Here is a 27,941-nt window from a genome sequence, read left to right as displayed (position 1 = left end):
GTACACCACCACTAATGCGAAGGCGGCTGCACAAATGCGCGCGCCCCTGCTGGCACTTATATTTTAATATGCACACGTACCACGATTAGCGCTATAGTGGCGGCGCAAACACGCGCGCTTCTAAGGGCGGTTATTTTAACGAGCGCTCATGCTGTGGCTCTACGTTCGCTCTCCCGCGCACACCGTCACTGACGCTGATGCAGCATGCCACGATACGACCGCACCCACGCCTGCAGCGTTCTACTCTCCGTACGCGTGCCCCCGCTACTCACGAATGTAGAGTACCGCACTAAGCCTGATGCTAAACGGCTGCGCGAAAGCAAATGTCTGCAGGCAGTTATATACTAATTTGCTTTCACACAAAGACTAGTGTTAAACGGCTGCGCGAATATGCGTGCCAGAAGGTGGTTATTTGCTAATCCGCTTCCACACAAAGGCTAGCGTTAAACGGCTGCACGAATATATGCGTGCCGGCGGGTGGTTGTATCCCACACCGCATCCACACAATTGTAATAAAGGTCGTGGAAGCGACTTCTGGAATCCGGTCTTTATTTGTCTTTCGTTCACAACACTCCCATCTTACTCCTTCACGCTGCTGACAGACAGCGTGAGAGGGAGAGAGAGAGAGACACGCGCGGCCATGTGGCAGCCTGGACCCCGCAACAGCGTGGCCTCACCCTCCATTCGTTCCAGATCTGACCACGTGTTGTTCGTCTCCACCCCTTTTAATACCTGGGTCACGTGGTACCTTTCCACCAATCCTGGTTAGCCTCTATGTAATCTTCTAGACTCCATGGTACCCTCCCAGGACCACGCCCCTGACTCGTCCCCCCATTGGCTGTGGCTAAAGCCAGCAGAACCAATCCTCTACTTACAGATGTCACCTTCCCATTAAGTCAGGGCCACGCCCCTAGACTTCTCCCCATTGGCTATGGGCCAGGACCGGCATAGCCAATCATCGTATGAGGTGTAATCCAACAGCAACCCAGATATGTCCTCACATTACACAATGACTAATGCTACAGCAGCGGCGTGAACACACGCGCACCTGCTGACGTTTGTTTTCTCACATGCGCACGCCCCACGGTTAACACTACAGCAGCAGTGCACTCGCACACCTGTAGGTGATTAATTTAACTAGTGCACATGCTACAGCTCTGCCCTCGCCACTCGTCTGCCCATGCAACTGCTCCACACACACACACAAATCACATCGCACCGATAATCTGTGCTAACGTTTATTCACTGTGCGTCAAGAGCCTAGCCTAACTCTGCCTACATACCCATTCACTCAAACGTACTACCACATACCTCGAAGCTGTACTCACAGCATCGCACGGACGCTATGAGAATCGGAGGGAGAATGACGAGAGAAAACTTAACCTATCACTGCCTCGTAGCAGCACTCGCTAGCATCACACGGATGTTGCGAGCGGCTCGAGAAGGCAGGACGGCAGGGAGTGGGTCTTGACGGCCCGGAGGTTGAAGACAAGAGATCGAAAATAGTCCTGGGCCACTCTTTTTATTCCTTAAACTTCAAAGGCACAGGGTGATGTAGCACCGCGCAGCCAATCGTGCACTTACCTGTGCGGTTGCGCCTTTTTTCTTCTCTACCGCGGCCTCATCCCCTTACTTCAAAGGGCTGGTATGGCGTTTGTCCCACGCGACCAATCGTGCACCTACCTGTGGTTACCACCCCCTTGTTACCGCATTCTTCTTTGAGTGCTGCGGCGGCAGCACCAGCCACCCATTGTCCCTCATTGCCCATTGTATGGAAGGGCGACCGGCTTACGCTTTTCTTGCTTAATCCACCCTCTATCCTCCCCCCAATGTTGTAACTCATTGCGGTTGGCCCAGTGAACCTTTTCTTTCTGCGCCCATACAATTTTAAGCCAAGTTTAGGGGCATCGCAATGTAACCTGTCCTACGGGGGTCAGCCAATCTCCTGGCACCGGGAAACTGTGGGACTTCCCCTCAAGGGGCCCTTCGGATTAAAACCCGATGTGCCAGGCAATCCCCCGCCAGGACACTACGTGTGTGCGCTGCGTGTGGGTGTGTGTTTAGTGCAGGGGCCGGGAGGGAGTCGCGGCACTTGCGGAATTGCTCCGCAGTCGTGGTACCACACACGTCTCGTACTCTGCTCAGTGAACACGCTCCAGATCAAGTTATCTCGTTCCGCGTCAGTCTCTGGTCTGACCCTCAACTGTCCTTCGCCTGTGGCTTGGTGAGGTACTCGGCTCACTCACGAATGGTGGATGCCTCAGGTTTCCTCTCGGAGAGATGGACTTTTATCAGAGAACAATAGGAACTATCTTTTCACGATGATCGTCTGTGAAGGCTGTATAAAGCGACCTCGCCACTGGGGGCAGTCTCGTTCACAGTACTCTCCCCTACGTTTTGTATTGCAACGCCGCGAATGCAAGCATTTGCTTTGCAGTGACTCCCCCAATGACACGTATAAAATAGAAAAAAACTAAACCTTCCCGTGATGCGTAGAGTGTGTCAATGCAGAGCTCCCTACTATTGCCAGTTACAAGGGCAAGTACAGGAGTCTGTCTGGAGCAGATCTAGTTTGTGTGGTTTGGCTTCCTCCTGATATCTGATAATTTTCCCACCTCTTGCTTCCTTCTCACAAAGGCTCGGATGTTCCTTTGATTTCGCTCCAAGCCTGCATTTGTAATGATTATCTGCCCTCATCCAGATCCCGTTGTTCTGTGGAGGCCCCTTGCTCCCTGTGGTTCTGTAATTGTTCCTCCCCGCACTTTGTCCTACCCTTACCCTTTTGACTGGTTGTCCCCTGCCCTGTGTCATTTCCATCTAATGTCTGCCATGTCTTGTCTCCTTTACTGCTGTTTTCCCTGAGAAGTGTATTCTGGGGCTTTCCCAGGACTCTCATCAGCCCACATTATGTAGACTTTTAAGCCTCACTGTTTGTCCTTCCATTGTTCCTTAACTCTCGGAATGCGTTAAGAAAAGACAAAAAAATTACATTAAAACAGGCAATATTACTCTTAATCAAAATTTTTTTGGAAAAGGCATGTATACAACAATGCATATATTATCTTGCTTTGAAGCTTTCGTGATTGCAGGAATCCATACTCTTTGGTTCTTTCGGTAAAGTAACGTATTTTTAAATCCTTTATATTAAGTTCACTTGCTTGCTTACGACCGTGCAAATCTTTCGGTCGTTTTTTAACCCACTTCCCGCGATCCAATCGAGCTGACATTTTTCACACAGACTCGTTGTGCGTGACAATGTATTTTCGTGAATTTTTTTTCCAAAATTTTACACTTTTTAGGAAAAAATAAATTATATTTAATTACCAATTGCTTAATGGTGGCAGGCATTCATCTGACCCATAGGTGGCAGCCATCTCAAGCCAGAGGACGAGAGGACTCTAGCCGCCACGCATATAAAGGATTTATAGTGAAAAACTTTTTTTTACGGGTTAATTTTTTATACCTACGTGACTTTACCGAAAGAACCAAAGCGTATGAATGCATATATAATACACGGTTACCACATTCTCAGAATAAAAAAAAATATTTAGGTGTAGCTTGTAATCTGGTAGGTCTGCACGTGTCTATATTTATATAACTGTATCGACATCGGGCATACGTTTCAGGCGCGTCTTACTTTCCGGAGTGTCTTAAAATTCTAAGAATATGATTTGTGATAATTAAGATTCCAATGGTGGAATATGGTTTGTGTTGGTGGCTTAACAAAAAGACTGTAAAATGTATGTCAGCAGAATGCTTTTTGTCACGCTGTATGCACCTCAGAAGGTGATACTGGTATAGCGAGATAGTAAACATCTCCCCTGATAGCTCAGAGAGCATTATTTGTCACTCTTCAAGGTCAACATTTTAATTCAGAATATTTTTTTGTTATATTGTGGTAAAAAGTAACGGCCGCATGTATTTACAGGAGTCACGTCTGACAAATTCCACAATATATTTTACAAATCGAATATAATCCCTATGTACAATACAGTACTGTAAATGATTATCCACAGTTGTTTTGGGTTAGGCAACATGATAGTTGTATGCCAACATTCTTGTCATTAATCTTCCACCAACCAACAAGATTTCTAAATTTACTACGATTTTATTTATACCTGCCAATGTATTGATCAAATTCAGACCAATAGAGCTCAAGACTGAATTTGTCTATGTAAAATTGCATGTAATGTGAGCATATTAATAATAATTAATTGAAGCATCATTACACCCCAAATAAGTCACACTGGCATTGATTGCACATGCCTGTGTGCTAGGAGCTATTGGAGTGTTGGGTGTTGATCACAGATTTGTGAAAATCTCAAATTTGCAGGCTGAAAGGTGACCATAGAATGGTCATATAGCAAGTTGGTCCATGAACTCATCTATGTAGACAATCGAGGATCATTTTGTTGTGCACATTGTGTTTTCTTCAAGGACTTTGGTTTCCGCCTCCACACAAAACACTCCCCAACACAAAACTGGCCAAACATCCCAATGTCGGAACCTCCTCAGCGATAGTTTTGAGACTCAGTGAGGCTTTTTTTTTTATGAAATACATGAATAGTGTAAAGTCAATCCAGCTACTGTAGGCCATCCAATTATTGTTACAACTCGAGTTTTTCGTGGCTAACAGGTTCCATTGATGTAGCACTTCTGCTTCATAATTGGCTAATGGCTATGGCAGCCCATGGTATCAAATTTAAATAGTGATGGAAGTTAATACAATCATCGCAATCAATGCCTGTGTTTTTTGTATTTGCTTCAGTATCCTCACGAACCTTTGATCATGTGTTTAAAGTTAAGCCATACAGATTTAGCTTTAATGACTCTTTGCTGAATTGAAGGCATTACATTTCACAGAAAAAAGTATTACGCAATTTGTGCGTGAATCTTGAGAGCAGCCATGTATTAAATAATAGATTGCCTCGGAGGGAAGAGTGCAGTGGAGACCCCCATATTTGCAACATTAACGCGAGGCATCGTGGAGTGCTTTTGGGCGCATCACAGGAATGACTCACAGCAGTGCTGCAGCTACCAATACAAGCCCAGCACCTCTCAAGCAGCGATTGTAACAATTCACTTTCTTATGAATTTGCTCCACAAAAAGCAGATGAGTTCACTAATCGCCTGTTGAAATATACATCTGTTATACTTATTCAAATTCACAACATATAAAAAGGTAAGCCTTATGTTCACTTTTTAATGCAAAGCATTCACAATATAGTACAGTATCTTGTTTTTGACCATAGTGATCCTAGTTGTATGTGCATAGACAACATATAAATGAAATGTTATGGTGTTTATCGATTCAACTGTATGTTCATGGGATATTGACGATGACTATACATTACTAATGCATTATTTGGTGCGTGAAATGCTGTTGCATACACATGTCTTCCTAACAATGAGCTCTAGTAAGTGGGATAAAGACATATCTCAATGGGTTCCTGGTTGAGTAAATAAAAAAAATAACATTTTAAATCAACTGTTAAAATCAACACATCTCTTAGCAACTCAGTTTTCTGCAAATTCATTTTATCAAAAATGTGTAAGTCTGATTAATTATAGAGATATAATTGACACTAAACACGAATATCGAAATGCACAATGCTGTACTGCATTATATTGCATACTTCTGAGATATTCGGTATATCACGTCTGGAACTATCTAAAATTTAAGGTTTTACAGCAATTATATTCAATAAATAATCGCTGCAAGTCATAAATAATGCAATGGAACATTGTACTGTACAATCTACATATACTCATATTGACCAAACGTGCCAGACACAAAGCTTGAGCGAAAAAGAGGCAATCAAAGCACATCATAATGCACAGATCATGTCAGACTGACTCAAATGTAGGAAGAGAGCCGGTGTCACAAAGCACAGGGTTGCCTGGTTAGTGTCAGATTAAATTGACAAATATTGAAATGAGTTATGCATTGGCTAACAGTACAGTAAAGAAAAAATACCCCACATGTGTATTGTAGTGTATAATGGTTTCATGATTATCAAGACCAAACACGAATTACACAATTATAGGCCTACCACAAGAACTAAAAAGAGAAAGATTGCCATGATGCACCATACTGAATAGTAGTTAAGCCACGCACAAGCGAAGTCAGTTAAATGTCAGATTAAAATCGTTATTATTTTCATTCGAAATACTATATCTTAAGAAAATAAAAAATATGGCATGTATAATCAGAACAGGCGACAGTCCAAAAAATAATATATCTTGATTAGTATGCTGTATTTTAAAAGTAGAGTTACATCTTTCAAAAACAAAGTAAAATAAAGAAGTGGTTAATATATTTACATTATGCATGAGAAATAAACATAACACTACCATGATATGCCATGCTGGTATGAGTTATATCAGATTGATATCGCATAATATATTCAAGTAACATGTTATGATGACACCCCAAGATATGTCTCAGGCATTGGTACAAAGGAAAAAAACTAAATAAACTAAAAGTCCCTGGTTTGTAACATATTAAGTAAAACGATCCCTTGGCACAGGTTATAACACTGTGACCACTTTAATCAGATTTTAGATTGGAAAACGTCCTGGGAAGTCATCTCCCAAAGGAAGAGCTGCTCAAAAGAGGCTATTGCAAAGTTCAGTGAACATCGTCGGCAAGGTTACCCACCATGTGGCTCCAGCTCTTGCATCAGCAAAATAAAACATTTTGTAAAAAAATATTAATAAAAAATGACAGCACTTTATCAATCACCTGCTGGATGGAGTTGTTTGATCGCACTTCACCAGGCTGGTGAGTGTGGGTTGGTGAATGGGAAGGGACCAAGACTGGTTGACATTTCACTCACCTCAAATGTTAGCCTTGGATGTGAAATTGGTTCATGCTGTAACTATTGGGAATGTGGAATGCACTGTGAACCTACTGCTGAACTTTAATTTCTAGACATGGATAATAGGATACATTTGAGATTTAATCCATCCCAGGCTCCTCTTCACTCCCTATTAACATTTTGACTATGTTGTTGCTCTCATATCATCTACAGAATATAATAATTTCTTTAAAATGTTACTGGACGGTGATATTTTTATCTCCACAACCAACACTTCAAGTCAAGAAAATGCCATATCAACTGAAGCTCCACAGCCGAGCACATTCAGTCGTGTACAAAACACAATGTTACCACCCATAAAAAATGGATCACCTTTCAAAATTCCACGTGAGTATTGCATGTATGTAGGTATGTTCGTTGAACCTCTTTTGCACCGTACATAGCCAATTATGCTAATTCGAGGTGCCGTGAAGGATAATAAACAAAAGGTTACAGTAAAAAGTAGAGTAAAAACAACAACAAAATGTAATTGATAGACACATGGTCATGACATCTATAAAAAAAAAAGTGCTTTCGGTTTGATTCCTTGAGAAAGTTGAGTGCCAGTCTGCGCAGTGAAGTGTGCATAGCATGTGTTATATGTGTTATTTCACGAATGGAAACAAATCGTGACAGTGGGGCACCAAGTCTCGGACAGAACATCATGACACTGCTATGTAAACACTGCACTCTGACAGGGACAACTAATCAGACTATGATTAGTGCCCTACACCTCTATGAACATCCCGTTTGAGTGCCCTTCAGTAGCAACACAGATTGTGGCATATTTCACCTCGTAGCAGAGGCTAGTCAAAAGTAGCTACCCACAAAATGTAAGTCATAATATCGACCACACAGAAATGATTACATAATTTCTCCCCAAAACAGGATTTTAACGTCATGCCTTACAATGGCGAGTCAAGTACTGTACTCTATCCCCAGCAACCTTTGGCTGGATATTACAGTATACTACTTAACGCTGGATCTTAATAAAAACCCTGCTGACAAGTTGTGATATGGGGACAGAAAAAACACGCTGTGATCAATTACAAAGCTGGACACACATTAAATGACAGAGATTGTATGGCATATGTACAGTCATGCCAATTATTTTATCAGTGTGTATTGTTTTCATGACATGCGTTGTTCTGTTTAATTTTGCTATTATGGGTAGGGTCATTGTATCAGTGCTTTTAATGTATTAGCTTGACATTCATTGTGCTGTTTCACTCTATAGTCCCGTACTGGATGTTGATCACCAGCGCTGCTGTAGCTGCTTTGTTTTCACTCGTCTGCTGCTGTTGCATTTGGCAAATCTGCTGCTCTAAGAAAAAAGAAAAGGAAAAAAAGAACACTTTAAAATTAAAAGAGCCCAAAAAACCCAAGATGTTCAAAAATAAGGTAGAGTACATTTTTATACATGTTATTAATTAAATTAATATTTAACTCATCTTTAAAGTAAATTTTCTGCAAACTTTATAGGAGAAACATACTGTATATTCCATTCGTCTTTTTTGCAGTCAACTTTTTTAATATTATTGGCAAGAGCACTCCGTATACTAGACAGATTTCACCACAACATGCAATAATGAAAAATAAACTAATGCGTTATTGCATACCATTATGGATAATAAACCGTTCTCGATTTGTTTCTCAAGATACAAATGACATGTATTAAGGTCATCGTCTTATGGACTTTCTAGACCAAGCATGTTGAACTAAAACTATGTATTCGTATGTGGACTGCCAGACAGAGGTCTGTTTTTATGTTATTACCCATAATGCCACAATATTGTCATGTGATGTTTTATTATTGGTGTTCACAGGTGCAGCCAGACTTGGAAGACATTGATCCTGGCTTCATTGAAGACATCTATAAAGAAAACACTCTTGGACGTCTGCAGTTCTCGCTGGATTATAACCTAAAAACAAGCCAGGTACCACAGCAGCCTGAACTGCTGTAACAGAAAAAATATTTGCATTGCATTCCTACAGCCTCTGGTATTCAAAATATGTTTCCATTTGGATACATTGTATCTTGCTATATTGATAATCTCTGCACTGCAATTTTCTAACAAGTCTTATTATTATTAGTATCAACTGTTTCTCTCTTCAGGATTTTCAAGTCAATGTGATTAAGCTATCGCCAGAATTATTCAACCCATGTGTAGTGACATAGCGCTGACTGTTGTACAGCAGCTGCAACTGCAGGTGGGCACTTAGCGCACACGCTGCTGAGCATATACGCGGGTGTGCCGGCAGGGTGGAGGAACTGGAGCTGGGGTTATGGTAGATCACTTGGGGAAGCCCCTGGAACCCTCTGGTGGGTTCGAGAAGGGAGGCGCGGCTTGGCTCCGCGCTAGCCAAGCCGCGCCAAGGGGAACATAAGCAGCGGAGAGCAAGAGCTCCGGGCTGCCGGTTCTGGGATTGTTCTCGTCTCGTCGTCACTGTCATCGTCGCCGCCCTCATCGCTGCCGCCTTTCCCCGATCATTGCGCGGCCGGACAGTAGTTGGCTGTCCCAGTCGACGCCGTCGGTGCAACGCAGAGAAGGTTGTGTCTGGGACGGGTCGTGCGGCAGCGTGGTCGTGAGAGAGAGGGGGCCCGAGAGGTGGCGTAGACTCAACAACAATAAAAGGGGAGGACGGTGCCTCCTGCGATGCACACCACCCGCACGCACACAAAAGTCTCGAGCGTCGAGCAAGAGAACGAGAAGAAAAGACGCACGACACTACAGATGTATCATTCCACCCTTAATGGATTGATTATAAAGTCTCTCACTCGTTTAAAGGAATGTATTTTTTACAAAAATTGTTAGCTATTTTAAATATTGTATACCTTGGAAGTGTTGGGTAATGTCACAAAAAAAATCACTCATGCTTCCCTACCTCAGAACTTCAGCATGATGTCCTTTCCAGATTTTAGCAAACATAAGTTTCCTTTTTTTCCCCAGTCACAGAGTTCTGTATGTGTTATCCTAACAAAAACTTTTGTTTTTTTCGGTTGCAGTTTACTGTGGGAATCTTGCAGGCAACAGACCTCGCAGCGATGGACATTGGAGGCATGTCCGATCCATACGTTAGAGTGTACCTACTCCCTCACAAGAAAAAGAAATTTGAAACAAGTGTGCACAGGAAAACTTTGAACCCGATATTTGAGGAAAAATTTACATTTACGGTAAGATTGTAACTGCTTACAAATATAGATCAGTTTTCAATTATAGCAAGGATATGAACATCTGAAATTAATGTTCTTATGACATACTCAGCTATTAAAATGGATCACCGAGTGGTGGTTTGGCTGTACATCATCTAGACATGCATTTGCATTTAATGCCAGTTCAAACCAAATTGTATTATACTCTACTCTACCAAATGATTCTAGATTTGAAGTGTTCGTGACTGCAAGGATCCATACTCTTTGGTTCTTTCGGTAAAGTCACGTAGGTGAAAAAAAAAAACTAAATTAAATCACGTTCCAGAGGCAACACAAGCTTCCGTCATCAGGTGGGACAACCAGAGCAAAAAAAAAACCAGAATTACGATAGTGGGCAGAAAGAGCTATTTGTGACAAGCGATTATATAGGGTAAGAGGGGGGGAGGAGCTAGGGAGGATGGATGCAGGGGGGGCCGGCGTGTGGAGTCGGGGGCGGGGGTTAAGCTGATTAATAACATCCTTCTAGGATGCAGGGGGGGGGGGCACCCACACAGATTCCTATCTGAAACCTGACTCCCACCATCATCCGGCACAGAAGAATTCCCTCATCAAAACATTACACATTGGGCCCACTGGATATCTGTCCGACACCACCTAGCCAGTGAATTGGAACACGCACGCCAGGCCCTAAAGATGAATGGATATTCGGACCAAATTATCCGCAAAGCTGTTTCTCCAACCATAGAGAGACAACCCCCTGAGACTCTGATCAAAATCATCACGTTACCATACATAGCAGGCGTTACCAAAAACATTTCCAAAATCTTAAACAAACACAATATCCAGGTCCGATTAAGTATAGTACACAAGATCCGTGATCTAATCCCATTCGTAAAGGTTGTCATTCCTGACATGCAATACCCTGGAGTCTACAAACTTAGTTGCATTTGTGGTGATTGTTCCATTGGGGAAACGAAACGACATGTATCGGACCGTATTCGCGAGCACAAGGCGGATTTGAAACATGGCAGAACTGGATCTTCCGCAGTTGCTGATCACTGCTATAGCGCGGTGGGCTCTCATGATATTGTTTTTTCCGAGACTAAGGTACTCTGCAGACCGTCAGGCTACTATCAAAGATTTGTTCATGAAGCCATCCAGATATACAAACACAGACATAACTTCAACCGAGAAGATGGATTCAAATTGATCAATCATTGGAAGGATGTTATTAACAAGGTAAAATCTTAATTGCAACAGCTTACCCCCCGCCCCCGACTCCACACGCCAGCCCTCCCCCTGCATCCTAGAAGGATGTTAGTAATTAGCGTAACCCCCGCCCCCGACTCCCCCCCCCCGCATCCCTTCTCCCTGGCTCCTCCCCCCCTCTTACCTTATATAATCGCTTGTCACAAATAGCTCTCTCTCTGCCCACTACAGGAATTCTGTTTTTTTGCTGTTGGCCCACCTGATGACGGAAGCTTGTGTTGCCTCCGAAACGTCGTGATTTAATTTAGCTATTTTTATTTTTTATATATATTTTTTTCACCTACATGACTTTACCGAAAGAACCACAGAGTATCTACCAAATTAATTATTTCAATACTTTTATATTTTATGTGGAGAGATGGATATGTGAATACACTGTCTGCTTATTTATGTTGTTACTTGTATTCTCTACAACAACGCTCATGATTTTTGTTATTGTGGAACATTTCAGATCATTTCCCCACCAGTAATTATCTCATTATATTTTCACATTGTGACCCTGTGCAGGCATGATCTGAATTCCTGCTAAGTGTATCACGTTGGGAAAGTGTGTTATTTATTATCATTCTTGTTATGTTTGTCAACCCAGAAAATCCTCAGTCTCGTGATTGCTAGGTTTTCAGTAGGAGGCGATAATTGCTATGTTCTTCTTGGTTCTTTCGGTAAAGTCACGTAGAAGGGAAGTCACGAAAGCTTTAAATCGAAATTGCTATGCTATGTTTATAAACTGAATAATTTAGACAGTGACACTGGAACACAAGGGCCTACTCTTAAAAATTACGTCACTAATCTTGTTGCAGCCTGCGAATAAATGTATGGTAAAGATCCAGGGCGGCTGCTGGATTCGAACTGGAAACCTCTGCAAGAAATGGCGAGAGTGCTACTACTCCGCGATTTAAGTCTAGTCCGTAAACTGTCTTGAAACCGGGAAAGTTTTGGCATTATATTTTCACTAAGTAGTAATTTGCTGCGTATCCTAAATTTAACGTTAAAGGCATATACAGTGAGGGAAAAAAGTATTTGATCCCCTGCTGATTTTGAACGTTTGCCCACTGACAAAGAAATGATCAGTCTATAATTTTAATGGTAGGTTTATTTGAACAGTGAGAGACAAAATAACAACAACAAAATCCAGAAAAACGCATGTCAAAAATGTTATAAATTGATTTGCATTTTAATGAGGGAAATAAGTATTTGACCCCCTCTTAATCAGAAAGATTTCTGGCTTCCAGGTATATTTTATACAGGTAACGAGCTGAGATTAGAAGCACACTCTTAAACGGAGTGCTCCTAATCTCAGCTTGTTACCTGTATAAAAGACACCTGTTAACAGAAGCAATCAATCAATCAGATTCCAAACTCTCCACCATGGCCAAGACCAAAGAGCTCTCCAAAGATGTCAGAGACAAGATTGTAGACCTACACAAGGCTGGAATGGGCTACAAGACCATCGCCAAGCACCTTGGTGAGAAGGTGACAGCAGTTGGTGCGATTATTCGCAAATGGAAGAAACACAAAAGAACTGTCAATCTCCCTCGGCCTGGGGCTCCATGTAAGATCTCACCTCGTGGAGTTGCAATGATCATGAGAACGGTGAGGAATCAGCCCAGAACTACACGGGAGGATCTTGTCAATGATCTTAAGGCAGCTGGGACCATAGTCACCAAGAAAACTGTTGGTAACACACTACGCCATGAAGGACTGAAATCCTGCAGCACCCGCAAGATCCCCCTGCTCAAGAAAGCACATATACATGCCCGTCTGAAGTTTGCCAATGAACATCTGAATGATTCAGAGGACAACTGGGTGAAAGTGTTGTGGTCAGATGAGACCAAAATGGAGCTCTTTGGCATCAACTCAACTCGCCGTGTTTGGAGGAGGAGGAATGCTGCCTATGACCCCAAGAACACCATACCCACCGTCAAACATGGAGGTGGAAACATTATGCTTTGGGGGTGTTTTTCTGCTAAGGGGACAGGACAACTTCACCGCATCAAAGGGACGATGGACGGAGCCATGTACCGTCAAAGCTTGGGTGAGAACCTCCTTCCCTCAGCCAGGGCATTGAAAATGGGTCGTGGATGGGTATTCCAGCATGACAATGACCCAAAACACATGGCCAAGGCAACAAAGGAGTGGCTCAAGAAGAAGCACATTAAGGTCCTGGAGTGGCCTAGCCAGTCTCCAGACCTTAATCCCATAGAAAATCTGTGGAGGGAGTTGAAGGTTCGAGTTGCCAATCGTCAGCCTCGAAACCTTAATGACTTGGAGAAGATCTGCAAAGAGGAGTGGGACAAAATCCCTCCTAAGATGTGTGCAAACTTGGTGGCCAACTACAAGAACCGTCTGACCTCTGTGATTGCCAACAAGGGTTTTGCCACCAAGTACTAAGTCATGTTTTGCAGAGGGGTCAAATACTTATTTCCCTCATTAAAATGCAAATCAAATTATAACATTTTTGACATGCGTTTTCTGGATTTTGTTGTTGTTATTATGTCTCTCACTGTTAAAAAACATACCATTAAAATTATAGACTGATCATTTCTTTGTCAGTGGGCAAACGTAAAAAATCAGCAGGGGATCAAATACTTTTTCCCTTACTGTACATATGTACATGAGACGTTTGGTTGTAGTGGCTATGCTCCAGTCCTGTACTAAACATTTTGTTATGTGTTGTATGTTTTGCAGGTTCCTTTTCAAGAGCTTGTGGAGCGGGTGTTGGTAATGGTGGTTTATGACTTTGACAGATTTTCCAGACATGATATAATTGGAGAACTGAGAATACCTTTGAGCTCAGTGGATTTATCACATTCAGTAGAGGAATGGCGAGATCTACAAAAAACTGAGAAAGATGATGTAAATAAAACAATCTCACACCAGTATTAATTTATTTCAATTCTCACAACAGTCCTAATTTATTTCATAATCATCATGCAGAATGCTTGTGGCAGTCAGGTTCAGAAAGATCCCTTCCACCTCAAAAGTGGGGTGCCATCCCCTATAGGATTTTAAGAAGGAACACTGCTGTAAATGTAATTATTTTATTCAATCTTTAGAACATTTGTCTACTCCAAGATATTGTGGATGGCTTTGGAAATCCAAATGATTTTGCACCCAGTCCATGGAATATGTTTACCTCCATGCTCTTTGTACAATATTTTAGTCTCATTGTGTTTCCATGACCAGTGCTAACTTTGTTTTGCTGGCCAAGGGTTTTCCATGAGCAGGGCCCAGGTTTCAATACTGTGAGTCATAAGGCTCCAGAAACTAAGGGTAGGAGGTGGTCCTTCCCAAAGCAGCAATGCCTGAAATGTATTACATGTGTAGTGCAGTCCAACCACGCAGAGCCGAGGAATTCTATAAGGGCTGGTGGCCGTTTATTAACACGCCCTTTCACACTGCATCTTACACTCACACCAGTGTAGGTGCCCTCTATTCTCCGTCCTTCCCTTGGACCTGGGATAACTATGCACGTCGGAGCTACTCCGGCTACCCCTAGGATACCTCGGGAATACTATTATGTTGGGATCTCTTCGGTCACCCTTAAGCTCTCTCGCCCGTCTGCCCAGGGTGGGGGACCAGCCGTTCTTCACCTTAGCTCCCCACGACGACCACATGTCCCTCACGTGGTCCCCCTTAAGAATTATCTCGGTAACTCCTCCCTCTTAGCTCGGCCCGCCCACTTTCTGGAAAGCACTTCCGCATGTCCCCGTACGTGGCCCGTGACGTTACGTCATCCTTGGCCTCGCATAGCTCCCCATCAACTCGACCTTCCTTACACTCATCCCTCATTGGCTACACATGTGTAGGGGTCTTACGGAGGAAATATGTGTCGAGCTGATATGTATGGGATCCTACGGGAAACTAGCACAGTGGGCGGGGCTACGTCAGTGCATGGGCAGGTGCCCTCTACGACGTCCGCGCTTCGGACGTTACGATCCCCCGGGGCCCCACCCCTCAGGGAGGGGGATGTATAAAAGGGGAATGTATCGGGGGGCGAAGGAGAGTTGGGTTAGCTAAGAAGAGAAGACGGAAGACGTCCGAGATAGAGCCCTGGTCTCCCCCTGGTACGCCGTCCTTGTCAGGACCGCGCAGGCTCGAGCCAGTGGCGGGGTGCCAGAGCCAGAGCCAGTGTTGGTCTGGACTCTGAGTACCGGGCCCGACTGACCAGTGTCGGGCCAAGATAGCCTCCCCTAGTCCACGAGAGGAGGACTCTGAGGCAGGCTAGGGTTAGCTAGGAGGTGTGTCCTCAGATAGACGGGTGAGGGGGCCAATACCCCCTCAAGTGTGTATGTCACAACGTTTGTTGTAATAAACCTCAGTGTGCCTCAACCCCGGGTGTCGACCTGTATTCGACGGTACTACATCTGGCGTCAGAAGTAAACAACAACGAACATGGACACGCGCCGAACAGCTCGGGCCGGGGTGCAGGAGGCGGATGACACCGCGGGAAGTGCGGTACCAGAGACGGCTGATGGGGGCAACGAGCAGCCGGGACCGAATGCGTCCTTACCGGGGCATCGGGAGGAAGGGGAGTTGCTGTCCGACGGGCTGCGGCTGGCGCACGCGAGGTTGGCGGAGCTGCTATACGCTGCTGCCGCCACACTCGAGACCATCACTCGGCCGGGGGCTGCTGGACCACCGCGGGGCGAGGACAGCCGACGGCCGTTGCACCTTCCCGCCATTTCTACCGACGGCACTTTTGAAAGTCCCGCCATCGCCGCAGCAGCTGCCGAGGGCGTGGCCAACCTCAACTTGGGGTCCGACATCGGCTCCGCTGGGGCTGCCGCGTCACCGCCTTCGGACGGAGCGTCACTATCTGCGCGACAGGCGATTACAGCTGCCGTTCGTGCTGACGCTCGGCCGAGTCGCGGGGACATCAAAGTGCGGGCCTCCACGGCGGTCGCTGCACTACACCAAAGGCTGCCCCCGCTGAAGGAGTTTGTGGCTGAGGAGGGCGACTGGGGGGGATTTCAGCGGCGCTTCCTCGCGCATCAAGAGATGGCGGGGTGGTCAGACGACGAAGCCCTCTGCGCACTACCGGTGCTCCTTGACGGCGACGCCCTCGCCGCTCTTACGTCCGCATCGAGGGACAAGCGCTCTACTCTTCAGATGGCGCTGCAATTGCTGGCTGGGGTTTACGGACCCTCGGCGGAGTGTAGGCAGCGATTCTACGACCGCCAGCGGGGTGCGAAGGAGTCGCCCCTCGCCTACCGTACCAGCCTTCTGGCGCTCGCAAAGACGGCCTTCCCTCGTATGGATGACCAAGGCGTCGACGCCATGGTCACCGAGAAGATCCTTCTGCTGGCGGACGACCTGGACGTCGCCATCGTCGCGCAGGAGGACGTGGAGATGGGTTCCCTCCAAGCGGCGCGGCTCCTCCACGCCAACCTCCTGTCGCAGCGAAGGAAGGCCAGCAGGGCAGCTGCCGGCCGTACGGTGGCTGCCATCACCTCACCGACGGAGGAGGTCTACGCCGCCGACTTCCGACAGCAGCAACGGATGGGAGCACGGGCGGACCGGGATGGGTCGGCCCGCTCCGACCGCCCGTCTTCACCACCTGCGCTCCCGCGCTGCTATAACTGCGGCGTCCGGGGCCACGTCACCTTGGGGTGCCGCTCCCCTCGACAGCGGGGGACGACGCCTCGCCGGGACGCCGGCCCTCCTCCTCCTCCTCCTCCCAAGCTCCACCGACATGACCCGGCGAGTCGCGGCACCCCACGTTTGGCCAAAGCACACACCCGTTACACATGTACACACCGCAACGAACGGGGGGCCAACATTGCACACCATGGGGCCAACACGAACCACTATGGGGACCGAATTCGAACCCGCCCAGTGGTCCGTGTTGGCCCATCGCGTTCTAGCTGCGCCGTCGAGGTCGTCGACCGTAGTAGGGTATATTGACGGGGTCGAAGTGCGTATCCTCGTCGATACAGGTGCGTCGGCAACCATCATTTCGGAACTAATATACAACATTCTCCCTGTCCAAAGTCGTCCCTTGCTACCGGTTAATGTGCCATTCTACGCTGCTAACGGGGGCTCACTGGGTATCATGGGGCAGATTCGCGCGCAAATTTCGATCGGTGATATTAAATTGTCCAGCCCTATTTTTGTGTCCTCCTCGCTGGCGGTTCCGTGCCTGCTGGGGACGGATTTCTTGGGCAAAATGCCGATTCGGATTATGATTAATCAGGGTTGCATTGAACTCCCGTCGGGATGGCGGATGGCGTTTTTGCCTTCCCCTACTACGGATCGCTCGGCGCTCGCGACGGTACCCGCGTTTGTAGTTCAGACGGTTCGCGTGCCGCCGGGGGCACAAATGTTGGTGCCCCTAAAGCTTCGTAGGCCCTTCGCTAAGGGTGTTGGGGACCAGGGTGTCCTGCTCGGCCCATCTAGGGCTGGGGTTAGCGGGCCGCATTTGATTCCCGCTCAGACCATTGTAAGGGGGGACGGGGACCCCTTCATCGCGGTCCTCAATGTGGGGTCGCAGGCCGTGGTAATTCCCCAGGGGACCGTGCTTGCTCACGCAACGCCGGTGCCCTGTGAGGAGTCTGTCGCAAATCACGTGCACGCTGCCACTCTGCCGACTCCACATTCGGACACCGATGAAGGGTGGCTTGAGGCGCTTTGTGCGGGATCGACAGACCTGTCGGATGTAGAGCGTCAAAAACTTAGGACACTATTGCGCGAATTCGCCGATGTGTTTAGTCAAAACAAATTCGATCTGGGCTGCACCCATTTGCTGCGTCACCATATTGATACTGGTGACAGCGCGCCCATACGCCAAAATCCCTTCCGGCTGAGTCCCGCCGAGAAGGACCATGTCAAATCGGCTGTTGATGACATGTTAGCCGCCGATATCATTTCTCCCTCTACCAGCCCGTGGGGAGCACCGATCGTTCTGGTAAAGAAACAGGATGGATCGTTGCAGTTTTGCGTCGATTTTCGCCGCCTCAACAAAATTTCCGTTGCTGACGCATACCCGCTTCCCCGTATTGATGAATCGCTCGACGCCTTGGCGGGGGCGCGATTCTTCTCCACATTGGATTTGCTTTCGGGATTCTGGCAGCTTCCTCTGGACGATGAATCTAAGCCTAAAACCGCATTCCGTACGCCACATGGTCTCTTCCAATTTAACCGGTTGCCGATGGGATTACACTCGGCGCCGGCGACTTTCCAGCGATTGATGGAATTGGTTTTGGCTGGATTGCAGTGGGATTCGTGTTTAATCTATTTGGACGACGTTATCGTCTTTAGCAGAACATTCGACGAGCATCTCCAGAGGTTGCGGGCCGTTTTCCTCAAAATGCGGGCTGCTAATTTGAAATTTAAACCCCAAAAGTGTCATTTGTTGCGCGAATCGGTACGTTATTTGGGGCACATCGTAGGGCGCTCGGGTATTGCTACCGATCCCGCCAAAACGCAGTGCGTCAGCTCCTGGCCGACTCCCACCTCGGTAGGAGAGGTCAGGAGCTTTGTTGGTTTCGCGTCATACTACCGACGCTTTGTCGCGGACTTTGCCACCATTGCTAAACCCCTGCACGCTTTGACGTCAAAGGGGGTCCGTTTCCATTGGGGACAGGAGGAGGAGGCTGCGTTCCGCTCACTTCGGGACGCTCTGGTTAATGCCCCTCCCCTGGTTTATCCAGATTTTTCAAAACCCTTTGTGCTCGATACTGACGCGAGCAACACAGGTATTGGGGGCGTGCTGTCCCAGGTGGTCGAGGGCGTCGAACGGGTGGTCGCGTACGGTAGCCGAGTGTTGTCTCCAGCGGAGAAACGATATTGTGTCACACGTCGGGAACTGCTGGCAATTGTCTACTTCATCCAGCAGTACCGGCCGTATCTGTACGGACAGTGTTTCACCGTCCGTACAGACCATGCAGCGCTACAGTACGCCCTGCGAGTCCAACAACCATCGGGACAATTGTCTCGATGGCTGGAGGTTCTCCAGGATTTTGATTTTCAGACCACGTACCGTAAGGGCGTTCGCCACACCAACGCGGACGCCCTGTCACGCATGCCGACCACCCCCGAATGCGCATGCCTCCTGGAGTCGGGTCGGTGCAGGCATCCTGCTGAATTGCCTGTCCCGGTCTTGGCGGCTGCTGATGACGCAGCATCAATGACTAATTCTATCGCACAACAGGGTTCTGATTCCCTGTTGGGGTTGCCTGCTACGGAATGGGGCCGGTTGCAAATGGAAGATACTTCCCTCCTTGCGTTGCGCCGCCGCGTCAGGGACCGGGGGCGGGGGAGGGGTGATGCCGACGCATGGGAAATGCTCGGTGGGTTGTTAATGCATTGGGACGGGAAATCCCATCGCCACCGGCTGGTGGTCCCTTCGGGGTTACGGGGTAGGGTGGTGTGGGCCGCTCACGAGCGCCTCCTCCACCTGGGTACCCAAAAGACCCTGGCCTTGCTCCAACTTGATTTCTTTTGGCCGGGCATGACAAGGGATGTCGGGGATCTATTAGGATCGTGCCCTAGATGTGCGCAGCGCAAACCACCAGCGAAGAAGTCGAACCCGCCCCTGCATTCTATCAGGGTTTCCCGGGTGAACGAACTCGTCGCGCTGGACATTCTAGGACCGTTCCCCGCCACCCCTAGGGGAAATAGGTATTTGCTAACCGGGGTTGAATATTTCACGCGCTGGCCTATGGCCTGTCCCCTGGCCAACCAGTCGGCGGCAGCCATCGTGGAGGCCTTTGTCCAGGGATACGTCCTTGACAAAGGTGCTCCCGAGAGGCTGCTGACCGACCAGGGTAAACATTTTTCAAGCAAATTGCTCAAACAGGTCTGTGAGATCCTTGGCACTAAAAAGATTCGCACCTCTCCATATCACCCACAAACCGACGGGATGGTCGAGCGGTTGCATCGTACCATCACGTCGATGCTGTCGCAGCACGTTTCTGACTCACAGACGGATTGGGATTTGAAAATTCAGGGGGTCCTGTCAGCATACCGGTTGGCCCCCCATGCTGCGACGGGATTTTCCCCCTTTTTCCTTATGTATGGCCGCGAACCGGAGCCACCTGTTCAGGCCCAACTGCAGATCCCGGCGCCGCAGGGAAAAACTCAATTGGCCGAACATGTTAAATTCAACCTGGAAAAATTAACGGAGGCTCGGGATGCTGCCATGCAGAATTCTGCCTGGCGGCAGAGGGCTAATGAGCGCCTCAGAATGGGTCGCGCGCATGTGATACAGTGGAAGCTGGGGGACAGGGCATGGTTGCACTGTCCCCAGGTACCGCTCGCGTCCTCCTCTAAACTGCTGCGACCGTGGCGGGGTCCCGTCGAGGTGGTTGAGGTCCTGAGACCTCAGTGCGTGCGCATTCAATGGGGGAGGCGCCGGTGGTTTGTACACCCTGCCAGGCTAAAACCCTTCGTTGCGGTGCGAGATCCCACTACACACGCGCGTGGCCAAGCATGTGGGGGGGCGTCCGACTCAGAGGGGTCTTCTCCGTTGCTCCCGCCTAACGTGCTGCCGGCTGTCCCACCCCCAGGCGCACCGGGAGTGACGGACTGACGCCCGACGACCCCCGCAGGTGATGCTGAGGGTCTTGCGACGTCGGCAACAGACTCGCTCTGTGATGAACACCTGCCGGCCAACGACCTGCCGGCCGACGGCCTGCCGGCCGCGCCTGTCCCGTGTGACGGGCCTGCGGCGAGGACGCGCGCAAAAATGCGCAAACTCTTGTGAAAAAAGAGAAGAAAATTGTTTTTTTTTTTTTGCGTCTTTTGTGGCTTCTCTTTTCGGTGTACATTCGCATGTTGTGCTCACGGTGTGGGGCGTCCGTGCTGTGTTCCCGGCACGTGCCACGCTGCGTTGTACGATTATTGAGTGTGTGTTGTGTGTGTTGTGTGTGTTGTGTGTGTTGTGTGTGTTGTGTGTCTTCTGTGGGGGGCTGGGGGGGGACTCCAGGTAAAGAAACACGTGTATATACGCTCGTCCTATGGTTTTCGTATTTATTCGCGGGGGGGGTTCGTCGGGTTATTTTTTTTCTTTCTTCCTGTTGTTCTTCTCGTTGCGTTATTGTTGAAAAAAAATGAGGCACACGCTGGGGTATCGAGGGCTGAATAAACTTTTATTGTCGATGTTGCAGCCGGGACGGCTGCGAGCTGTACAGGGGGGGGTGATGTAGGGGTCTTACGGAGGAAATATGTGTCGAGCTGATATGTATGGGATCCTACGGGAAACTAGCACAGTGGGCGGGGCTACGTCAGTGCACGGGCAGGTGCCCTCTACGACGTCCGCGCTTCGGACGTTACGATCCCCCGGGGCCCCACCCCTCAGGGAGGGGGATGTATAAAAGGGGAATGTATCGGGGGGCGAAGGAGAGTTGGGTTAGCTAAGAAGAGAAGACGGAAGACGTCCGAGATAGAGCCCTGGTCTCCCCCTGGTACGCCGTCCTTGTCAGGACCGCGCAGGCTCGAGCCAGTGGCGGGGTGCCAGAGCCAGAGCCAGTGTTGGTCTGGACTCTGAGTACCGGGCCCGACTGACCAGTGTCGGGCCAAGATAGCCTCCCCTAGTCCACGAGAGGAGGACTCTGAGGCAGGCTAGGGTTAGCTAGGAGGTGTGTCCTCAGATAGACGGGTGAGGGGGCCAATACCCCCTCAAGTGTGTATGTCACAACGTTTGTTGTAATAAACCTCAGTGTGCCTCAACCCCGGGTGTCGACCTGTATTCGACGGTACTACACATGTGTAGAGGACATATTGCACATATGCTCCACAAATGTATACATACAAATGTAAATACAAATGTATACATGTATACATACAAATGTACATACACATGTTTCCAGTTGTGTGCCTTCTTCTATTGTATGTGTATTTCCAAGCTAGGCCACAGCATCATCATATACAATGTTCAGTGCTCTCAGTTCACCATTCAGTCTGGTCAAAGACAATCATTAACAATATGCAACCATTTTTCGATTTAAAGCTTTCGTGACTGCAGGGATTCATCTTATTGGTTCTTTCGGTAAAGTCACGTAGAATGGAAATAATAAAATAATAAAAATAAAACATAATAAAATAATTCTCACAACGTTTCGGCCACAACGCAAGCAGCCGTCCTCAGGTGAAGAACAGGTCTGTATGTTTTATTTTAATAATTTTATTATTTCCATTCTACGTGACTTTACCGAAAGAACCAAGAAGAATATGCAACGAAGCGGTTGCACACCTGATTGTACAGAGTGGACACAGTGGATCAGTTTTCACGTCGCATCTCCTGTGACAACCGGAGCAGAGCCTTAGCTCTGCTCGGACCAGGATGATCCAACCAGCAGTCCAGACTCAGAGTGCTTTCCTGGTCAATAGCCAACAGATCCTCGACGCCACACCGCCATATTATTTTTGGCAATTGGCCGTGCACTCAAGATACTTACATTGATTGACCAACATCTTTTTTCATCTCACATTTGTTGCACATATGCCCAAAGGCTTAAAATTGTATTCTTGCTCAACTGGTGCATCCTTGTATATATGTGACAAGAGTATTATTTTTTGTATCATGCTCTCCAAACCCCTCAACAAGTTGCAGAGGGGTTTGGCAATATGCATAATTACAATGGCTATGCACACCCACCAGATTAGGTGCCACATCTCTAAGTACAGCTGTGGGGCAATCCCTGTGTCCTGCATTTGCATCAGGATTGAATGTTATCCACAATGAATATATACCGATTTTACCAAACAAAACGATGTCTAAATTGGAAAAATAACAGGGTGGAGTCATTTTACGAATAGTTTTTGTTGCCAGAACTATCCAATGTAGGAACATTTGCGCAAAAGTCTGTTCTCCTATAAGGCATATTTTAATAACGTGAATTGGATATAACAGAATTCATGTATTCAGGAACACATTTTTACAACGCAGATGTCAATTGAATATAACATGATTAAGTGAACAGAACTATGTCGCGTGAGTAGGAATAAGCAGTTGTACTGCCGCTTTGGCGTAGCATCACACAAAGTGGGATGCTGCTGGATGCTTCTAGATGCTACCCATGCGCCTCAGTCTTTGTTCAACCTGCGTATGCATCATACATGTTATCGCGGACTGTGCTTTATCCTATATTATTATAACGCGATTTTTCCACAATGAGGTGTTCTTCAGGAACGCAACTGTATAATTTGAAGAAGTTTTGATCATTCTCCTTATTCTTATATTTTTCAGCAAGACAGATTGGGAGATATTTGCTTTTCTTTGAGATATATACCATCAACCGGAAAGTTAACCGTTGTTATTCTAGAAGCCAAAAACTTAAAGGTCATGGACGTCAGTGGAGCTTCAGGTGTGTATACCAATATTTTGTAAAATGTGCACAATTGTTTGCTTTATTACAATACAATGAGTTCATATTTTTATTACAAGGCAGTTTATCAATGGTGGGGAAAATATATAACTGTAATGAAATTGCAGAACAAAGTTGGCATATCAGTTGGCATCTTACCGAGGCCATCGATCTGACTAAATTAGTTTATTCAGGAAGTATTAGGGAGAAAAAAACATCTGGGAATGTATTATATGTTCAGAATTGAATGAGGCTGTTTATTATCCTTAAATTGTTGTAAAATCCAGCTTTAGCGTTTCCATATCAGTGTTTAAATTGTAAAAATTCAGCTTGAGAGTCTTGGAGTACACCTTTTGTCAAGTTGCTTTCAATACAATGTGGATATATACCACAGATAAATGCAACTAAACCTCAACAAGGCATATCAAAAGTGGCCGTAATTATTTCTAAAGGAAAAAATTGAAGGTCGTCTCTTCAACAACACAGGTGGCGAAAGGAAGGACATTCCAGAATATGGAGGCAGGAAAGGAAAAGGAGCTACCTCTGCCTGAGAGCGAACGTTGACTAAGTCTCAATACAATTCCGGAGAGTTGAGATTTGGGTGAAGAGAGAGGGATAGCTTTGAATCAATAACAACGCCAATATTTTGCACAATCTTTGATAGTATAATGTCAGAGTTTAGCAGCTCCATGCTCAAATTGTAGTCCTTACTGAGTGTGGACTTTTTGATGGTGAGCAACATTTCGCTGGAATAAGCTAGAACCAATCCAAGATGAGACTTCTTCAAGGCAGGATGTGAGAGTAAACAGTGAGGCTGGGTATATGGGGTCAATGACAATGTAGTTAAACAACATTAAAACTAGAGATTATGTTGCTGAGATTAAGCAGATATCTTAGGAAGAATAGACAGCCGAGATTTGAGCTTTGTGGGATGCCATAGCACAGGGGGGTTATTTACAGGAAGGCAGTCCTTATTTGGAAACGTACGAGTGATTTTAAAGGTAATACCAGTGTAGTGGTGGTATTGACGTGCGCCGACTGTGACAGTGATGGATCACGGGGCGGCGCGGGGTGCGGGGTTGGGCACGCGTTGTGGGCGTGGTGTGGACGCGCGCGCCGGGAGTGACAGATGACGGGGCGGCGCGGCGTGGGTGGTGAGGCACGATGAGATGTGGGAAAAGAGGATCGTAGCCAGCGCCCGGCGATTGGTCGAATAAGTGGGTGCTCGCAGCGACGTCCGCAGGTGGGGTATAAAGGGGGACGCGCGGGAGCACTCGGGGAGAGTTACCCAGTTGAAGACCTGAAGACGGAGCTGAAGACCTAGTGCCCCGAGACCCCTAGTCCCGCCGTCCTTGTGGGGACCGGGGCCCTGTGTGGCTCGGAGGCGAGGCTGTGGGACCCGGGGTCCGACGCCCCCGTGGGTCGGGCTGGGGACCCACAGTCGAGACGGATACCCCGGGCAGGGAGTGTCCCGAGTAGCTCAGTGGCGTTAGTCGCCGAGTAGCTAAGTGGATGTTGGTCATCCGAGTAGCTCAGTGGCGTTAGTCGCCGAGTAGCCAAGTGGGTGTTTGTCACCCGAGATACTAAGTGGATGTTGGTCATCCGAGTAGCTCAGTGGGCGTTAGTCGCCAAGTAGCTAAGTGGGTGTTTGTCACCCGAGATACTAAGTGGGTGTTTGTCACCCGAGATACTAAGTGGGTGTTTGTCACCCGAGATACAAAGTAGGTGTTAGTCACCTGTAAACGAGTTTGATAAAATAAAGAGTGTGTTACCCGTGAAGTCGTCTCCCGCCGAGTTACTACATTACAACTGGCGTCAGAAGTAAACCTGTCTTCAAGGAGTATGGACACGAGGAAGACTACCCGTACCCACGAGCGAGGTCGGGACGACGACGGCGTACCGGGGACACCGACCTCGGGAGTAGAGGACGAGGAGTTGCCGCCGATGCAGCACTTCGCGGTGATGGCCGACGCTCCGCTTGCCTCCGACACCAGCCTCCAGGACGCGCACGCCCGGTTGGCGGAGTTGCTACTCGCCGCCGCCGCTGTCTTGGCCGACATCTCCGTTCCGGCGAGCGGAAAAACGGCTGCGGGGGTCGTGGAGGAAGCGACGGTGGAGGATTCCCGCCAAAAGGCGCTTCGCGCCAAAAGTCTGGAAGTTGCCGCCGTTTTTGGGGGGCCGCCACCGATTGGCGGGAAAGACGGACGCCACGTGGCCGGACACCTCCGCGCAGCGCAGCCCACGTCATCAGCGCGCGCCGGAGCCCTCCATTTTGCGCCTGACAACCGAGCCGACATTTTACACAACTACAGCGGAGCGCGGGAAAATCTCTCCGACGTCGACGACGATCGGGTCCTCCAGCAAAGATTGCCCGCGCTGTCGGCGTTCAAGGCGGATGGGGGCGACTGGGGAGCCTTCCAACGAAGGTTCCTCGCTCATCAGGAGATGTCGGGGTGGTCCGACACCACTGCCCTGCGTGCGTTGCCAGCAATGCTTGACGACGACGCGCTTGCAGCCTTCACATCTGCTGCAAGGTCGTCCCGCTCTACGCTCCAGGCCGCACTACACCTGATGGCGAAGGTGTTCGGGCCGCCCTCCACGTGTCGCCACCAGTTCTACGATCGGCGGAAGGTGGCTGGAGAAACGACGCTCGCCTACCGCACGGCACTACTCGCCTTGGCGGACGCAGCTTTTCCCCGCATGGATAAGGAGGGGAAGGACGCCATGGTGACGGAGCAGCTGCTGGTGTTGGCCCACGAGTTGGGGGTCCCCATCAACGTGGCGGACGAGATGGATATCTGCTCCCTGGCGATCGCCACGAGCATTCACGCGTACGAGGTCCTCAAACGCAAGCCGGGGGTCGTCTGCAAATGGGCGGGGAACGCGGCACTGGCCGCCACGATCGCCGAACCTCAGCCAGCTGCGGTGCAGGAGCAGGCCTTCGCTGCATCGCGTCCGGGGGAGTGGAGAACGGGAGGTCGTTCGCCCACACGTTCGCCCCGCAAGCTGGAGCAACCGAAACCTACGACGTCCGTCGTCTGCTACAACTGCGGCCTTCGGGGTCACGTCGCAGCCGGGTGCCGGGCCCCGCGTCAGCGCGCCACAGGACCACGTCGGGACGACGACCAGGGCCACAAGTCATCCCAACAAAACCCGGCAAGTCGCGGCACCTCACACGTTCGGTCCACAAACACGGCACATTCGGGTCGCCGCTTCGCGGTGGGGGGTTCGCGGCTGGGTGCCGGGGGTTCAATTCGGCGAGGGGGGTCCGTACGCGGCCCGCAAGCAGTCGAGTGGTCCGAATTGGCCCACAGGATCGTGGCTGCGTCGGCCGGGTCGTCCGTGGTAACGGGGTTCATTGACGGGGTTGAGGTCCGGGTGCTTGTTGACACGGGTGCGTCGGCCACCATCATCTCGGACCTTATTTATAACATTCTTCCCGTCCAAAGTAGACCCCTTCTGCCAGTAGACGTGCCATTTTATGCGGCGAATGGGGGATCCCTGGGGATCATCGGCCAGATTCGGGCGACTATTTGCATTGGTGACATTAAATTGGCGGGCCCTATTTTTGTATCATCATCGCTGGCCGTTCCCTGTTTGCTAGGTACGGACTTTTTGTCCAAAATGCCCATCAAAATTCTTATAGATCAGGCCTGCATAGAGCTTCCGTCAGGTCGGAGGGTTGCGTTCTTGTCGAGCCCTACCAAAGTGCGCACGGTTTGTGCGACGGTGCAGGCGCTGGCGACTCACACTGTACGGGTGCCCCCGGGATCGCAAATGTTAGTACCCCTTCGGTTCAGGAAGCCACTCGAGGTGGGTGCGGAGGCACAGGGGGTGCTGTTGGGGCCGTCAAACAGAGCCAGTAAGGGCCTCGACTTGGCGGTTGCTCAAACCATGGTGAGAGGGGACAGTGAGCCGTTCGTAATGGTCCTGAATATGGGGTCGCGGCCGGCCGTAATTGCGCAGGGAACGGTGCTGGCTCACGCCGCGCCGCTACCCGTTGAGGAACGGCTCGTGGCTCAAGCAGATTTCACTGTTAAGTCGCATCCTCAAAGTGATGAGGGGACTGAGTGGTTGGACTCGCTGTGTGCCGGTTCTGCTAACTTGTCCGGAGTGCAATTGGGAGCATTGAGGGGTTTGCTAATCGAGTTTGCTGACGTGTTCAGCAAACATAAGTACGATATCGGCTGCACTGACCTGTTGCGCCACCACATAGCTACAGGGGACGCGGCCCCTATTCGTCAGAATCCCTTCCGGCTCAGCCCAGCCGAGAAGGAACATGTGCAATCGGCGGTTAATGATATGTTGGCGGCCGATATCATTTCGCCCTCTTCTAGTCCGTGGGGTGCT

At 48.6% G+C, this 27,941-nt stretch overlaps 1 protein-coding gene and 1 long non-coding RNA gene across 4 annotated transcripts in view; one reads left to right on the top strand and one right to left on the bottom strand.

Moving 5' to 3' along the window:
- Positions 1-27,941, top strand: part of LOC144722906 (synaptotagmin-2-like) — a 46,703-nt gene that overhangs the window by 10,307 nt on the left and 8,455 nt on the right. The window contains exons 1-7 of one of the 3 annotated variants that reach the window (XM_078601321.1): positions 4,949-5,182; positions 7,035-7,208; positions 8,098-8,261; positions 8,687-8,797; positions 9,868-10,035; positions 13,972-14,139; positions 23,474-23,591. In XM_078601321.1, coding sequence (XP_078457447.1) covers positions 7,055-7,208; positions 8,098-8,261; positions 8,687-8,797; positions 9,868-10,035; positions 13,972-14,139; positions 23,474-23,591 — 883 coding nt within the window. In that variant the 5' untranslated portion in view covers positions 4,949-5,182; positions 7,035-7,054. Of the gene's footprint in view, positions 1-4,948; positions 5,183-7,034; positions 7,209-8,097; positions 8,262-8,686; positions 8,798-9,867; positions 10,036-10,561; positions 11,254-13,971; positions 14,140-23,473; positions 23,592-27,941 lie in introns of those variants that run through there. The other 2 variants (XM_078601322.1, XM_078601324.1) reach the window with 2 other exon arrangements.
- The window catches only part of LOC144722907 (uncharacterized), a 62,411-nt gene continuing 39,653 nt past the window's right edge, over positions 5,184-27,941 (bottom strand). The window contains exon 3 of the long non-coding RNA XR_013586110.1: positions 5,184-8,184. This is a non-coding gene — a long non-coding RNA (uncharacterized LOC144722907). The remainder of the gene's footprint in view (positions 8,185-27,941) is intronic.

The sequence above is a fragment of the Lampetra planeri genome, chromosome 16 (assembly GCF_965212315.1).
Source record: "Lampetra planeri chromosome 16, kcLamPlan1.2.h2, whole genome shotgun sequence".
Lineage (NCBI taxonomy): Eukaryota > Metazoa > Chordata > Hyperoartia > Petromyzontiformes > Petromyzontidae > Lampetra > Lampetra planeri.
The sequence above is the reverse complement of the archived record's forward strand: the minus strand, read 5'-3'. Positions and strand labels throughout refer to the sequence as shown.